Source organism: Oncorhynchus gorbuscha, linkage group LG02 (assembly GCF_021184085.1).
Source record: "Oncorhynchus gorbuscha isolate QuinsamMale2020 ecotype Even-year linkage group LG02, OgorEven_v1.0, whole genome shotgun sequence".
NCBI classification, from domain to species: Eukaryota; Metazoa; Chordata; class Actinopteri; order Salmoniformes; family Salmonidae; genus Oncorhynchus; species Oncorhynchus gorbuscha.
This window is the reverse complement of record NC_060174.1, coordinates 66,150,345-66,168,416: the sequence shown is the minus strand read 5'-3', so window position 1 is coordinate 66,168,416 and position 18,072 is coordinate 66,150,345. Positions and strand designations below refer to the sequence as shown.

Here is an 18,072-nt window from a genome sequence, read left to right as displayed (position 1 = left end):
TCAATGTTTGCCAGATTTAATTTGTCAAGCACCCTTATAGTTTAAGAGGGTATGAGACCCTAATGTGCCATTCTATCATAACAATATAACAGGTTAGTAGCTTGGTAAGGGGCTGTGTCAACATAAAAAACGATTGCATACACATTGCAAAAGACATTTGATTTTCTCAGTCATTGTGACACACACACACACACACACACACACCAGTCAACAAAATGTGAATAATTAACCAAGACCCTGAGGACCGTTCATCAGTTTCTGTTGAGAGATTACAACGCCTCTGCAACTTCCTTTAGTGCGTCACAAAGCCAAACACTAAACAGGAAACAGACATTAAATCTGAAATGAACATTCCTTCAGGACTAAAGAAGAAAGGATCCACAACCATGTTTGTGCATTCAGTAAAGCATCCCAGGATTCACTGTGCAGACGGGATAAGTTTGCCATGTTAAATTGTAATGGTCTAGGGACTGGGGCACATGTTCTTCTATTCAATCGCCTGATTGGGGTCCTGTAAAGCTCAATAACTTTGGGATATGATGAACACAAAACACACAGCTCAGTCTCTGTGCACACAATTGACATTGACCTATTCCTTTTAGCAATTTGTAAGACTGGAATGACATTTGGGAGACATTTAACAAAATGCCTCACTGAAGCACACAAAAAGCTTCTTCCACATAGCACATGTGTTTAACCCTCTCTAGAACCCCAGGTTCTGGGTGGAGCTGGGAAATCCATAATCATGATAAGAATGTGTATGTGTTTTCTTTTGGCTTCCCAATATCTGGAGCATGGATCACATGAATTGTATCTATCCACAACCTGCATTAAGATGAACTCAAACTTTTAGTGAGTTCATCAGCAGTAGCAGGGGATGGACATGCAACTTCTGTCACCAAGACCCCTTGCTTGAAAAAGTACACAGGGTTCGACAATACAACGCTGACAACAGACCTGACCTAAGTACATGAGAATACAAGACCCCTGGGTTTACACAGGCAGCCCAGTTCTAATCTTTTTTTCACTAATTAGTATTTTGACCAATCAGATCAGCTCTGAAAAAAGAGCTGATGTGAAAATATCTGGAAACGCAGCCGACATGACCTAACACACCAGCAGATGGTACATTTTCAGATTTCAGAGGAGATATGTCCACTGTTTTCAATAAATCCACATGCAGGATCATTGTTGTGATATTGATGTTTTTTTTAAAGTGTGACAAACCAATCTATTTTTGACCCAACGTGATCTTTCTTTTCAATGCACATTTTTCTCTGAGAGACAGAGAGAGGCAGTACTATTACCCACCCGCATCCTGGTGAGTCGAACCGGAAAGTTATCTCTGTGGTTGTGACTTATGAACTGAGAAAGACAGTGAATCCACTACTCACAACCAATCAGATTGCAGGATTGCAGAAGCAGAACAAATATTGGTGGAATGCGCCAGCAGTCAAAGTTCATGTCTCTAACCAAAACTCAAAAAAACAGCAAAGAATGGTACTAGAGCCAATCCAGCTCAATGAGGATGTTGGCGATGGACAGAATCTCTCAACTTGACAAAATAACCCTACTGTACATGTAAAAACTGACATGTTGATACTTGTATCTTAAGAGAGGAAACTATTTTAAATCTGATATAACATAAAGGATAATAAAATAGGACTAATACATTTAATAAATAAACTAAATAGGCACTAAAATGACAAACATTAAGTAATTATGTAATTTTGATGGATTCATGTTTGTGTCATGTTTCTGAACATAATTTAACTGTTGCATCCTTAAAATGGTATTTCTAACACTACATAACACTGAACGTACTTGTTCTTACAGACCTTTTTGACCAAGTCCCACAGTAGCTACTGAACTCATAGGAGCACAGAGGTTAAATTACTATGGATTTGTTCAATGAGTTGCTGTCTGCCATTGTTCTTTTTCACACCAGCTCCTTAATAATAATAATAATAATAATAATAATAACTGAAACTTCTAGGATGGGTAGTTAATGTATCGCACTAACACACAACTAATCGCATTTACCATCCTCCAACGCAGAAAATGAGATCAGAGATATTCAAAATGCAAAAAATACAAGCAGCTGTGCATCAAAGAAAGCTCAAAACCCCCTATCTCTCAGCATTTAACGTTTGTCCAGAGCCAAGCCCTACGAGCGCAGATAAAACAGGAACTGGATTCCCTTAACATGTGGTAAATAAAAATAGAACCACTAACTCAACATTAGATTATTCAGGTGAAGAGCGAAGGCATCCACAGGATTATGTAATATATGGTCTAAACATCTCAGGCCTCCATCCTCTTTTTTTCATCCTTCATAAGTATCATGAAGGGAATCTACATCACCGATGCAGCACAACACGCACGTTGATGCATTGCACTAATGAAAAAAACACATACAAAGAGGTTCTCTTCTCACACCAATGCATATGTTTCATCCAGGAAACAACATGTAATACCAGCAATTCACATGGTCATTTAATGTCATTTGTTTGGTGGAAAAACACTACTTTGGATGTGCAACTTGTTGTTACAGTGTTGCTGCGGTACAATAACACTCTGGACTCAGGTATAACCTAATCTCAATGTGTTATGTAAACCATATCGACACATCTTAATAAGACAAGTATGCAACTCCTGTAGACTTTGTAGCATTACCATGACACAATCAGGAAGAGGATGTAGAACATTACACTAACACACAGGTTGACAATAAACAGGTGTGTCAACGACAGCATCAACAATTGGACACAATACTGTAGCTAAGGTACTACAAACGTTAACAGGTACACTTCTAGGGTACAAACAAAGCGATTGACTGAGGTTATTACTTCCATAGTTTTAATAAAAAACACACAGTATTCCATAGTCTCTGGAATAGGTCAAACTCGCTGTAGAAAGAACAGTGTTATCACTCACCTGAACAGCGCTCTGTCAGCAGGAACTAAAAAAAACTTGTCTTAATAGATCATCACCCTTACCTCTTCCCGAATGGCAGGGGACAAGCAGGCTTTCTTCCTATGTGGTACTGTTGCAAGACAGGACAATGACATCAATTCTTAAAACTTGGTCGATAAGAGATACCCAAAATGACACTAGCGTTCAGAATTCATATGTTTTTTAAAGGTGCACACAATATCCTATATGAAGCTACCTGTATCCAATCCAATGCACCTCCTCCCAATAAGACAACGTGTTGGTTAGCTTATTGTTAAACAACCTTGTTTACCATTAAAGTGGTAGCTTATTTGCGGAATTCATATGTGCAATGTAAAGCAATGATTCATCCATTTGGTTCGGTGCTGGCCAATGCATTGTATAGCAATAATACTCACTTGCTGCTGCCCAATATCAGCTGCTTCCTGTCCTTCGACTCCTTCTCCGTATACAATGTGGCACAGCAAAACTCACTGTATGTTGCCTCCAAAGAACACTAGCCTATCAATGGTGCTCCTCGCGTTGATGCGCTGGATCTTGGAGACGTCGCTCAGCTTGCCTAGGCGCTTCTTCTAGGCTTCTCAGGCAGGTTTCCTTGCGAACATGGATTGAATTGATATGCTATTCTCGGTCATTTTATTCTTAATAAATAATGTCTGATATTCAGAATCTTTTGTTTATGTTTATGTTTATTTATTTTAAAATCTAATTTGGCACTCGTCTCTGTTAGCCAGGCAATGAGCGGTTGTTGATGCTGAATTATTGAGTTAAATGATTGACACCGTGCTGGATCGTTTAAAGACCTCGCTCCTTTTTGGATCGGCCATTTATTCTCCACAGCAAACAGAATACCAAACTACCGTTTGTCTGCACTAAATTAAACAAATAATAAACAGGTTTAGCATAATGTTTCACAATTAAACCAAAAATTAATTGGAAAATGCTGTTTCTCAGAGTCCATTCGAAGAATAGCCTACGATAGAGAGATGCACATGGGTGTAGGCGCGAATGAGTGATGGAAACGGACTTAAACCCAATGCTCACATCAGCATCAGTTTAGCATAGAAGCAAAGGTGATGGAAATGGGGGAGAACAGGATGGATAGGCAGACACGGGGATATCTGCAAATGCAGCCCTCTCTAATTTCGTCTATCAGTGGACAGGGTTAGGCACCATGCAGAAACAGTGGCGAGAGGGTACAGCAGTTTATAGAAGCGTGGACTGCAGAGCGGGGGGGGGGGGGGGGGCGTTTGGAAACGGCTCGATACGCGGGTCTCGTCCTCCCCATTGCCTGCCCATTAACGGCCGACATAAATAATTTAAATTATTGGATTTTCTCCACCAAATTTTTTTTTTAAACCTGTGGTTACTGATCTTTTCTCTTCCTATTTACATTAATAATGAGTCTTTGCTTCATGCATACCGCAAGTTGTCAATTAACAACACTACTTGTTAGCATTTATCCAGTCTATTGAAACATTGTGATCTCCATAAATCTTACTGTTATAACCAGACGTTACATTTGGGTAAGTAAAGAATGGCGCTCCACGGCATACTGTAGAATATGAAATTTAATAGATGTATTTAGGTTAAAATAAAGTATAATGGTAAAGCAACTAATTTGGGGAATAATTTCACAGCTTTCAAAACCTAAATGTAACCAAATAACCTTTGGATGGAACCCATGGTTGTAACTCCCTATGAGAGCAATGTTTCAGACATTTTGAAGAGGGTTATGGTCTTCCTGGACAGGGGAACTGATAAACAAATTAAATCGTTGTCACTCTGCTGGTTTTGGATAAATGGACTGCCCACAGACTGGCATTGTGTCTATGGTTGCATAATCGAAAGCCACTTATAATCACATCATTCTGGATGAGCCCCAGCCCAGTGAGTGACGGCAGACCTGGCCTCCACAAATTTTCACTGAGTTTCCCCTGACGGCAGGGCCTCCCTGCACAACCTTAGGCTACTAAACAATGGATATATATTCATGTAATATCAAGTAATCATGTTTTCTTTGTTTTGCCTCTCACGGAATGCACCATTAGCCTACTTGCTCACAGCTACAGATTTGAGCCACCAAGGCATCTACAGTAACAAAGCCATTCAGGTTATTTGCTCAGGGCCAGGGCAGGTGAGTATAATCCAATACCCCAAGCCCCTGTGGACATCGACTCAGTTTAAACCAGGGATGGGCAACTTTGATAGGGTGGGGGCCACAAAAAAATCAGAACTCATCATGAGGGACCGCAGTCTGTGTACCCATATGTGCATACCCCCCCCTCCATTTTGTGCAATTCAACACATTTTGCCATTACATTTACATTTATATTTAAGTCATTTAGCAGACGCTCTTATCCAGAGCAACTTACAAATTGGTGCGTTCACCTTATGACATCCAGTGGAGCAGCCACTTTACAATAGTGCATCTAAATCTTTTAAGGGGGGGGGGGTGAGAAGGATTACTTTATCCTATCCTAGGTATTCCTTAAAGAGGTGGGGTTTCAGGTGTCTCCGGAAGGTGGTGATTCACTCCGCTGTCCTGGCGTCGTAAGGGAGTTTGTTCCACCATTGGGGGGCCAGAGCAGCGAACAGTTTTGACTGGGCTGAGCGGGAACTATACTTCCTCAGTGGTAGGGTGGCGAGCAGGCCAGAGGTGGATGAACGCAGTGCCTTTGTTTGGGTGTAGGGCCTGATCAGAGCCTGGAGGTACTGAGGTGCCGTTCCCCTCACAGCTCCGTAGGCAAGCACCATGGTCTTGTAGCGGATGCGAGCTTCAACTGGAAGCCAGTGGAGAGAGCGGAGGAGCGGGGTGACGTGAGAGAACTTGGGAAGGTTGAACACCAGACGGGCTGTGGCGTTCTGGATGAGTTGTAGGGGTTTAATGGCACAGGCAGGGAGCCCAGCCAACAGCGAGTTGCAGTAATCCAGACGGGAGATGACAAGTGCCTGGATTAGGACCTGCGCCGCTTCCTGTGTGAGGCAGGGTCGTACTCTGCGGATGTTGTAGAGCATGAACCTACAGGAACGGGCCACCGCCTTGATGTTAGTTGAGAATGACAGGGTGTTGTCCAGGATCACGCCAAGGTTCTTAGCGCTCTGGGAGGAGGACACAATGGAGTTGTCAACCGTGATGGCGAGATCATGGAACGGGCAGTCCTTCCCCGGGAGGAAGAGCAGCTCCGTCTTGCCGAGGTTCAGCTTGAGGTGGTGATCCGTCATCCACACTGATATGTCAGCCAGACATGCAGAGATGCGATTCGCCACCTGGTCATCAGAAGGGGGAAAGGAGAAGATTAATTGTGTGTCGTCTGCATAGCAATGATAGGAGAGACCATGTGAGGTTATGACAGAGCCAAGTGACTTGGTGTATAGCGAGAATAGGAGAGGGCCTAGAACAGAGCCCTGGGGGACACCAGCGGTGAGAGCGCGTGGTGAGGAGACAGATTCTGGCCACGCCACCTGGTAGGAGCGACCTGTCAGGTAGGACACAATCCAAGCGTGGGCCGCGCCGGAGATGCCCAACTCGGAGAGGGTGGAGAGGAGGATCTGATGGTTCACAGTATCGAAGGCAGCCGATAGGTCTAGAAGGATGAGAGCAGAGGAGAGAGAGTTAGTTTTAGCAGTGCGGAGCGCCTCCGTGATACAGAGAAGAGCAGTCTCAGTTGAATGACTAGTCTTGAAACCTGACTGATTTGGATCAAGAAGGTCATTCTGAGAGAGATAGCGGGAGAGCTGGCCAAGGACGGCACGTTCAAGAGTTTTGGAGAGAAAAGAAAGAAGGGATACTGGTCTGTAGTTGTTGACATGGGGTGTAGAGAAAATGTTGCTGTTTTAAAGCAAGTCTGCTGCAATTCTACACATTTTGCCATGGGGTGTAGAGAAAATGTTGCCGTTTTAAAGCAAGTCTGCTGCAATTCTACACATTTTGCCATGGGGTGTAGAGAAAATGTTGCCGTTTTAAAGCAAGTCAGCAGCAATTCTACACATTTTGCCAATGGGCGGAGAGTAGATTTAGCAATTTATAACTAATTGTATGCGATTCTACACATTTTTCCATAAGGTGGAAAGAAATGTTTGCTGGTTTTAATATGATATCTGAGTGAGACTGACAAACAAAATCAATGGGGGCCCCCCAGTCGGTAATTTGACTATGATGATTAAGTTTAGATAGCTGGCTGCAGACTAACTTACCAATCTAAAAACGTTTTGCTGACATGGGTTAATTGAGTGACTATCATTGACTGACATAGCAAGAGAAAAACTGCTGATGCACAACCAAATTTCGAAATTGCACCTTGTATATTCTACTATTCTAACTTAGAACAAACAGTATGTTGAGACCTCAACTGCGTGGTTCTGGTAACAGTTCCAACTGACATTTTCCCTTAAAAATGTATATGTGGACAGCATAGATCGAGATGGCTTGCATTGAGCAATAACCCTGATTCTCACAGACACAGGAGTATGTATCTTCTGTCTGTGTGAAGCAGGATGTGAAATCTGACACCACTTGAAGCTGGGTCCTACCATTTAATTAGCTCTTTCGACTGTCCATCAACGCCTGGCTGAACTCTATGTCACAGCCACTAACAACGCATGTCTGAAATCCTTACATTGTAATGCAACAGGAGAGAGTGGTTTTGTTGCTGTAGCACATTCAGAGCTCATTTTTTAAAAAAAACACTTTCTGTTTGTCATAGACAGTCAATATTAATATGAGATGAAAAGTCAGCTCCTAACGAGTCCAGGAGGCTAACCCCCGAGCTGACAAGGTACACATATCTCGTTCTGCCCCTGAACAGGCAGTTAACCCACTGTTCCTAGGCCGTCATTGAAAATAAGAATTTGTTCTTAACTGACTTGCCTAGTTAAATAAAGGTTAAAAAAATAAGTTTTGATCAAGAGACACCTTTAGAAAATATGCACATTAAATATGCAAATATGTATTTTACAGTTATAAGGAAGGTGAGATCTTATGGTCATTTTATCAATTGATTATACTATATTTAGAAATGAATATAAGTCATTTCAAGCCTTATTCCTACACTTTTGTTGAATAGGAAATACGTAATGTAAAATATTTCATATTTTCAACACATTTGTACTGTGTACTTGAGCTTGTGTCCTCAAAAGTGACTACACTTCAGCAATTCCTAACTATTTTTTACCAGAAAGGTGTGATTTGAACCTTTCTTGGAGTGTGCAGCATTGCTAGTTATTGTTTCTGGCCCTGTCATGATAGATTATTACTTTATCACTCAGACCAGATTACACCGATTACATCTTCGATTAAATTTAGTTTCAAATGATCACCCCATACTAATGTGCACAAAGGGTCCAGTAATCTGGTCTGAGTTCATAAACTAAATCAGTAAACCCGGATGAGAAACAGCAGCAGTAAGATTTACTGTACAATAAAATACTTAAATAAACCATCCAAGCTCAAGAAATGATAAATAGAAAACAAGCACTGACGGATTTAGGTTGATAACATCAGAAATATTGACTATAGGCAGCCTTGACACTGCTCATTTTCTAAGACACTAGAAAACAGAAAATATATCCCAAACAGTGTGTGTGTGTGTGTGTGTGTGTGTGTGTGTGTGTGTGTGTGTGTGTGTGTGTGTGTGTGTGTGTGTGTGTGTGTGTGTGTGTGTGTGTGTGTGTGTGTGTGTGTGTGTGTGTGTGTGTGTGTGTGTGTGTGTGTGTGTGTGTGTGTGTGTGTGTGTGTGTGTGTGTGTATTCATCCCTTTGACTACTGGTAATGGTGAGACTTTCAGTGAGCACACAGGTACTCTAATAAGGAATATTTCATTTCTTCCCTATCATTGCATGTTGCCTTGACATGTTGAGTTGTCTCTGGTAGAGACTGTGATCTAAACTTATACCCATGAAGTGCTAGTGTTAGTAAAACAAATAATTCCAGCAAGCCTACTACCTCCCTTTCCAGAAATGTTAGCAGGAATGACCCTCCCTTATGATGAATTAATATAAATGCACTTGTAGTGGTTGATATGGACTCAACATACTAAATTACAATCCTGGATTTGGATTGGACCATTTTATAGCATGCTACAGTCAAATAATTTACAGCACAGCTTTGATGTATAAGAGTTTCCCGCTATCTAGTGGCTATAAAACGAAACTGCAACTAGATAACTATAGTAAATAAAACACCATATAGTAAATAAAACAACATATAGGCAAGATAGAGACTGTATCTCAATGTTTTTTATGGCTTCATTTCCTCGTTGCCTTTCCGGCCACCTTCTCAGACGACTTGATATAGTGTTGCAAAGGGAGGTTCTATAACTGGACATTTTCTAAGTTTACCAGTAAATTACCAGAATTTTGGTGACTTTACATTTTTGAGGGGGAATTTTAACACATTTCTTTTTTTGGTACTTCAGATTATTACAGGGGTCTGTATCTGGCCATCTGTATGGCCTTATCAAGTGTAAAAATATATAAAATAATAAAATAAGATGATCTTAAAATAGAACTAGAATGACATTATCCTAAATATAAACCATCAACTTAGTGAATGCCATTTGGTGTTTAACATGAGGGTTTAAGCATGAAATATCATTTATATTTTTTTTACACACTTTTATTTAACCATGTCAATATTTGTTGTAAATGTTTTGGTGCCAAACTGATGGCAGTTTTATTTTTTTCTCACCTTTATTTAACCAGCTAGGCCAGTTGAGAACAAGTTCTCATTTACAACTGAGACCTGGCCAAGATAAAGCAAAGCAGTGTGACAAAAACAACAGAGTTACACATAAACAAACGTACAGTCAATGTAGGGAGTAGGGAGGTAAGGCAATAAATAGGCCATAGAGGTGAAATAATTACAATTTAGCATTAACACTGGAGTGATAGATGTGCAGATGATGATGTGCAAGTGCAGTTGTGAAAAAAAGCAATAATTGGAAGAGTTACAGAGTTAATTGAAAATAATGCCATTGCTGATTAGATGCTTTTTTCAGCTATATTCTCTTGAACCATCCACTAAAAACTCATATACACAAATTAATACTATATACAAGTATATTTTTGAAAAGTTATTCAAGTACAAATTACACAAGTTACTATAGATTTCCATTGAATACCCGTTTATTACCAAAATGACTGAACATTCCAGTAACTTCGATAAATTACCAGTAGTTTTCCAACCGTAACTTGATGAATGCAATCATTGGATTGGAGACATAACCAGTGGTTTTATGTTTTATGCTTTTGTGGGAAGGGGTCTGGGGAACAAAAGCAAACATAGGTTGACGTGATGCCCATCATTACAGGTCCATCATCATGGCCAGAATACTGTTCTGCTTCAAACAAATGAAACATAATTAGGGGTGATATCTCAGATAAATCCACCTTCTCAAATTCAACAGTGAAAATTGCTCTAAATTGCCGAAGAAGAACAAATATACAGGCCATTGGGAAATGTGTCTACCTAATGTAAAAGTGTGTTTATTCATCAGATAATCTAAATCTCCACGACAACACATCTATGATCCACTACGGATGGGCGAAATGGATAACAAGTCACGAGACGTTTGGCTGTCCATAGCCCTTTCGCAACAGTGACGTTTTGACAAGATAGTCACTCAGTAAACCCTAGCAGCGTGCCCTTATTGGCTCTTTCTGAATGCCAGTGGCAGTCGATTGGGTAAAGAGGTACTACTACAGTGACGTACAAGACGACGGAAGACAACAAAAACATTGGGTGCGTCGCCTGTGAAAGTAGGTAATCACGTGAAGACATTTCGATAATAATTTGAGAAAGTCGTCCAACTGAAATAGAATTTTGCGAAGGCAGTCGTAAAGAAAATAACAGAAAATAAGAAAATAAAATGTCAGGTAGCTAGTTATACAAGTTCATTTTGAACATTTGATCCGGCTCCCGGTGCCACGCAAAACAATTCAACGACTAATCAGGTAACGCTAGCTAAAGGTAGCTAGCCCGTTACTATATTTTTGTATTCGGTAGTGCCACATGCAATGCGAGGAAATCATCACCGACCGGTTCGTGGAAAAGACAGAAATATCATATCACCTCCAGTTTAACATTGACATAAGAAGAGGATAACCAAAATGTAATCAACCCTTTTGTAAGTCATCAGGACTCGAGACAGGTCCTTGGGTAAGTTCTAGCTAGCTAACTGGTTAAGTTACTTGACAAAAATATGTTGCAGATATTTTCTAAAAAGTTCAATTTATATTTGTCAATAAAATACATTTATAGTGATTTTACCAACACCCTGTGGTGATAGTATATCCTTACAGTAGATATACACTGAGTATACCAAACATTAGGAACACCTTCCTAACATTGAGTTGCCCCCCCCAGCAGAGTTGCAGTTCTTGACACAAACCGGTGAACCTGGCACCTATAAGGGATCATAGTTTTCACCTGGATTCACCTGGTCAGTCTATGCAATGGAAAGAGCAGCTGTTTTTAATGTTTTGTATAGTCAGGAATCGGATACATGGCTATAATCAACACTATCATTCACTATGGATGTCCATTTTCTCTTCAGATATTTACAATGGACCACACACATGATTGTGTGGATGACAATCCAGAAACCATGAATGAACAAGATGAGTCTGACCACTCAGGAACCACACACTACCCAGAATTTCAGCTCCATAATGTCTCCACTACGACGAGCATCAGACCACGACCAGGTCAGAATCAAACTAGAATTTACCCTCAAACTTATCAAGCCTGGAAATGTAAAATAATATGAAAATGCATTAATACTCAGTTTGGATACATGTGTGAACCTCTTAAGTTATATTTTAATATATCTAACCATATCTCAATTCCCCCCATCCCTTTCCACTCACTGACACAGGTGGGCGAGCTCGGCTCTACTCCGAGTCCCAAGTGTGCTCCCAGGTTGGCAGAAGGGATGACACAGAGTTTCAGGATGCAATAACTCCTACTGAGGAGGGCGGGGGCGATGGGGCTCCTTTCCGAAGCCGATCGCAGTCTGCTCCTCCTACACTGTGGGCTGCAAAGAAATATGGCCGCCAGCTGAGGAGGATGAGTGATGAATTTGACACCTGGCTCGACAAAGGGGTAAGATATGAGGTCTGACAGAGGAGTGTACAATTGAAAGAGTGGGGACAGAGCAGACACTCTAGTTCCTATATACTATACATTACTATACAGTAAACGTGTAATCAATTTGACTTCATCCTTCGCCACATGAATGGACTCCAAAAGTCTAGGCGTAGTGCATTTATGTACTGTAGGGAGCTAATTTTACCAGAGTATCACTACTTGACAGTGATTGCAGTAAAGACTGCTTAATATGGACGTAATGATTCACCATCGGTCCCTGATTCAAATGTTTAAAATAGAACTTGATCGTTCCGCAGGCCCCAAAGGATCCAAATGTAGCATGCATCGGTCAGAAAATTGATTCAAACATTAAGAATAGCTGATTCACCAACATGTTTTGCTCATACTACTTTCTTTCTATCTTTCAAAAATACCTCTATTGTGACAACTGATGTGTCCTCTCCTTCCATGTTGAACTAAGTATGTAACTGTGTTGACAGTCATTGATCCACGAGTCATGTTGCATGCCGAACAACCCTAGCGACGTGTGCACATTTGTTCATATCCTTTGCTTGTTAGTGAGTTATTAGCCCAGTTATAGCTCATTTGTAGTCCGCAATGGGGTAATGGTTGCTTCCAACAAGAGCACAAAACATGTGCATTTCTAGACATCTTTGAAAAGCGAGTCAGGTAAAGAATCTTGTATTTTGAGACCGGCTTGAATAAGCTAAGTAGCCAATAGGCAGAGAGTAGCATCATTTGTTTGATTCTCTAATAATGATATGGTGATGTATTTTATTTTGGAAAGTGGTTTCTTGCATTAAACACCATTTTCAGTCACCACCTTGTCTGAAGGACAAGTGGATAAACAGGTTAATGTCAAGCCCTGCATGTTTTTTCCAACACTGAACACCACACATTGGCTGCTACTGTAGGCTGAATTATAGAACCGCTATTTCCATGTTAAAATGTTACGGGATGTATTTTCTCAATTGTTTTTGATGTTAGGCCACTCTGTTAGCCACAATAGCCCAATTGAACACTGTTAAAACTAATTTAAAGCTGGTAGAGCCTCAGTTCACAGTAAACGTTCAAGTTTGTGCTCAGCAGACCTGAAATTTTATATTATATTATTATTATTATTTAAATTTTCTCAGTTCCGAAAGAAATTAGAGGGAACATTGGTGACAACCTATGTAATTTGCTAGGTTATTGTTATCTATGCACTGTTTAAAATTGTGTTTTTACCGGTAGTAAGTTATCGGAGACCACTGTCATCTGGCTATACCTGCTGAACGGGCCTTACAAGAGATTCACCATTAGCAATGCGTTTGGTAGTTTTGCTTTAAACAATCAGTGTATACTGATATAAATATTGATACATTACTAGCTCAGACACTTAATCTGCAAAAATGACAGGGAGCCAGGCCCAGTCGATCAGAAATGTCTTTATTACAGGCAGAAATGCTCTTCAGTAAACTCCCACAGGTGAAGAAGCCAGACGTGGAAGTCCTGGACTGGCGTGGTTACACAGGTCTGCGGTAGTGAGGCCGGTTAGACGTACTGCCAAATTCTCTAAAATGACGGAGGCGGCTTATGGTAGAGAAATTACTTTAAATTCTCTGGCAACAGCTCTGGTGGACATTCCTGCCATCAGCATGCCAATTACATGCTCCCTCAAAACTTGAGACATCTGTGGAATTGTGTTGTGTGACAAAACATTTTAGAGTGGCCTTTTATTGACCCCAGCACAAGGTGCATCTGTGCAATGATCATGCTGTTTAATCAGCTTATTGGTATGCCACACCTGTCAGGTGGATGGATTGTCTTAGTAAAGCAGAAATGCTCACAGAGATACAGTGGGGCAATAAAGTATTTAGTCAGCCACCAATTGTGCAAGTTCTCCCACAAGTTCTCCCACCTGTTTGAACTTGTTATCAGTATAAAAGACACCTGTCCACAACCTCAAACAGTCACACTCCAAACTCCACTATGGCCAAGACCAAAGAGCTGTTAAAGGACACCAGAAACAAAATTGTAGACCTGCACCAGGCTGGGAAGACTGAATCTGCAATAGGTAAGCAGCTATGTTTGAAGAAATCAACTGTGGGAGCAATTATTAGGAAATGGAAGACATACAAGACCACTGATAATTTCCCTTGATCTGGGGCTCCACGCAAGATCTCACCCCGTGGGGTCAAAATGATCACAAGAGCGGTGAGCAAAAATCCCAGAACCACACGGGGGGACCTAGTGAATGACCTGCAGAGAGCTGGGACCAAAGTAACAAAGCCTACCATCAGTAACACACTACGCCGCCAGGGACTCAAATCCTGCAGTGCCAGACGTCTTCCCCTGCTTAAGCCAGTACATGTCCAGGCCCATCTGAAGTTTGCTAGAGAGCATTTGGATGATCCAGAAGAAGTTTGGGAGAATGTCATATGGTCAGATGAAACCAAAATATAACTTTTTGGTAAAAACTCATCTCGTCGTGTTTGGAGGACAAAGAATGCTGAGTTGCATCCAAAGAACACCATACCTACTGAAGATGAAATGTGGCTGGGTCTTTCAGTATGACAATGATCCCAAACACACCGCCCGGGCAACGAAGGAGTGGCTTCGTAAGAAGCATTTCAAGGTCCTGGAGTGGCCTAGCCAGTCTCCAGATCTCAGCCTCATAGAAAATCTTTGGAGGGAGTTGAAAGTCCGTGTTGCCCAGCAACAGCCCCAAAACATCACTGCTCTAGAGGAGATCTGCATGGAGGAATGGGCCAAAATACCAGCAACAGTGTGTGAAACACTTGTGAAGACTTACAGAAAACGTTTGACCTCTATCATTGCCAACAAAGGGTATATAACAAAGTATTGAGATAAACTTGTATTATTGACCAAATACTTATTTTCCACCATAATTTGCAAATAAATTCATAAAATATCCTAAAATGTGATTTTCTTTTCTTCTCATTTTGTCTGTCATAGTTGAAGTGTACCTATGATGAAAATTACAGGCCTCTCTCATCTTTTTAAGTGGGAGAACTTGCACAATTGGTGGCTGACTAAATACTTTTTTGCCCCATTGTATAAACAAATTTCTTCATCTTATCGCATCTAATCAAACTGAATCGCACAAATCTTTTCAAACTAAATTGTATTGTTCCTGTATTGTATTGGAGCCCATGTATCCAGTAGTGCTGGAGGTCAGTTTGGTTTCGGTTTGATTATTAAAAAATAATCAAGGTTTTTCGGTTTCGATAAAATTTTAAAAAATGAAACACGGGTTGAATTCTGTAACAACGCAGAATAAAACAATACAAGTCCCATGATGGTAAGTCGCTTTGGATAAAAGCGTCTGCTAAATGGCATTTATTATTATTATTATTATATTATGGTAGTGGCTTCCCATTACTGCAATCACTATCATTTATTCACTTTATGAAAATATGTCTGTTTTGTTCATTGAGTATACAAAACATTATGAACACCTTCCTAATATTGAGTTTCCTCCCCCCCCCCTTTACCCCCAGAACAGCCTTAATTCATCGGGGCAAGGTGTTGAAAGCATTCCACAGGGATGCTGGCCCATGTTGACTCCATTGCTTCCCACAGTTGTGTCCAATTGGCTGGATGTCCTTTAGTTGGTGGACCATTCTTGATACACAGCTTTGAAGTTCTTGACACACTCAAACTGCTCCGCCTTTCACCTTTGTGTGCATTGAGCTCATAGAAAAAAATATTATGAAATGGAATTCAAATTATCGATGTCGGTCAATTAGTTGTTTAAAAACGACAAAAAACAAAACATTTTGGTTAATCGCTCTCTGATTCAGAGGGGTTGGGTTAAACGCGGAAGACACATTCCCCCTTTCCCAATACCGAATCATTTTGAAGGGAAAGATGCACATCCATACTGCTTTACATAAAAATGTATAGAGTTGACCTTTCTATCCATTTCCCTCCCTAGGAGCCCAAGAGAGGGATTAGCCCAGGAGGGGTCAAGCAGGAGGTCTCCCGAGGATGGTTCTCTTTCCTCTGGAGTCCAAACGAGGCCGAAGGCAGGGAGTGAAAAAGTTCACACCTCTTTCAAAGACCCAGCCAAGGCAAGAAGGAGTTCATACTCATTTCCATAACGATTGGACCACAGCTGAAATATCCACGTCCCGTGTGCATACTTTTATGGAAATTACAGTATTTTTATGGAAAATATCACCAGTTCAAATGTGACCTTTTTGTACAATCAAATCAAACGTTATGTAATAATTCACTGCATAATTGAAAATATGTTGCAATAATTAATAAGTTATTCAGTGCATAATAGATGCATTTTCTAAGTGACAATCTCTTGTGCTACTGACATATTTATAACATATGTATAAATACGTATAACAAATATTTCCAGAGAAATGTCATAAATTGTTCTATTGAAAATGTTCTACATTTGTAGGTATGAATTTCAAGAAGTTCACAATGTAAATATACTTTCGAGATTCTTAAAATATGAAACGTGTGAAAGAACTGATCTGTGAGGACAATAATTATTAGACAGATATGTTGTATGTTGAACACAATTTTCTATTATACATATTTTTCCCCGATTTCAATCATTAGCTATGCTAGTCTATTGAATGCTTTATTCTGCAAAAACAAATTCTGACTTCACATAAGCTCTTACAACTCTTCAATTCAGGGTTTTGCCAAAAATGTAATGTTTTGACATTCAACAATTATCCTCATACATACTTTGACTGGTACACTCAGTTTATTTTGGTATTTATCTTAAACTTAGAGACTGTACATTTCATAATGTTCTTTTCAATTGCAATCATCTTCCATTTGAATCTGTATATTTTTTTCAATTGTATATTATGCATACCGATATTTAAAACAAAGATGAAGACATAATTACAATCCAGGCCATATACACCCTTCTCAACTGCCTTATAAGCAAATATTCTGAATACTGTTCTTCGGTTGAAGAAATATGAGTGTATATAGATAGGGCAGTCTGGTGTAGAACAACTATGGTCACTGCCTTCAGTTATAACTGAAATTCAATTTGAAACTTTTTTGTGTGTCTTAACATTTTGATATTTCTCCTTTTCATTAATAACTGTTAACTGTTTTTACATCTTTTTATGTTATGTAACATATGAAATGTTTGAAAATGTCTTATTAAAACTAGTGCTGCACCGATATAACATTTTTGGCTGATACCAATATCCAATATTTTCCTTGCCAAAAAACCTGATAACATTTTTTAGAGTCCCTTTAAGCATTCTTGTACAGTTATAGTTAACACACACAAGGATGCAGCGGTCGAAGGCACTGCATCTCAGTGCAAGAAGTGTCACTACAGTCCCTTGCTGTGCTGTTTTGTTGTCCATTTGTTCAGCCGTTTCATTCTCAACCAGGATTTCTATGGAACGCCGTTTGGGTCTTTGCGTGTCAAAAAAATATACTATTTAACACTATTTGACGTGTCACATAATAACAATGCGTTCATACATTTTTTTAACGTAGTTATTACACGGTGATTACACTAATCACTAGTATTTCATGTCACAACGATTCATCGATACGTATGCTATGATGCTGGTGAAGTTGTCTCACGCACCCATATTGCTGTTCATAAAAAAAGTTAGCTGGCTCACGGATGCAAACAATGTTCTTCCCCAAAAACATAGCAAAACAACTATTTGTTTCAGTAGCTATAGTTAGCTAGCTAACTATATAGCTAGGTGTCTTCATCTAAAATAACCCTAATTTATAAGACAGATCTTATTTGATGAATGGTGGTCAGACCCATCTATGTGAAGCTAGCCACAATAAGGATTAGCTACACTAGAGGACTTTGCCGTTAGCCTTCAGAATTGATTTTATTTGATTTATTTCACCTTTATTTAACCAGGTAGGCTAGTTGAGAACAAGTTCTCATTTACAACTGCGACCTGGTCAAGATAAAGCATAGCAGTGTGAACAGACATCAACACAGAGTTACACATGGAGTAAACAATAAACAAGTCAACACAGTA

The 18,072-nt window shown here is 40.0% G+C and overlaps 1 protein-coding gene and 1 pseudogene across 4 annotated transcripts in view; one reads left to right on the top strand and one right to left on the bottom strand.

Annotated features, from left to right (window-relative positions):
- Nucleotides 1–3,991, bottom strand: part of LOC124007748 — a 58,769-nt pseudogene extending 54,778 nt beyond the window's left edge. The window contains exons 1-2 of the transcript XR_006834000.1: nt 3,354–3,991; nt 3,000–3,046 (exon numbers count right to left, since the gene is read on the bottom strand). The product of XR_006834000.1 is annotated as a sodium/calcium exchanger 1-like (transcript). The remainder of the gene's footprint in view (nt 1–2,999; nt 3,047–3,353) is intronic.
- Nucleotides 3,992–10,681: 6,690 nt separating this feature from the next.
- Nucleotides 10,682–17,235, top strand: LOC123993880 (bcl2-associated agonist of cell death-like). Of its 3 annotated transcripts, none has more exons than XM_046296354.1 (5): nt 10,682–11,113; nt 11,324–11,396; nt 11,511–11,661; nt 11,832–12,058; nt 16,005–17,235. In XM_046296354.1, the coding sequence occupies exons 3-5, from the start codon at nt 11,520–11,522 to the stop codon at nt 16,104–16,106; spliced, it is 471 nt and encodes a 156-aa protein (XP_046152310.1). In that variant the 5' UTR covers nt 10,682–11,113; nt 11,324–11,396; nt 11,511–11,519; the 3' UTR covers nt 16,107–17,235. The 3 variants fall into 3 exon arrangements, with proteins under 3 accessions (XP_046152310.1, XP_046152300.1, XP_046152318.1); XM_046296344.1 differs by having other exon boundaries at nt 11,321–11,396; XM_046296362.1 differs by lacking the exon at nt 11,324–11,396.
- Nucleotides 17,236–18,072: the final 837 nt, after the last annotated feature.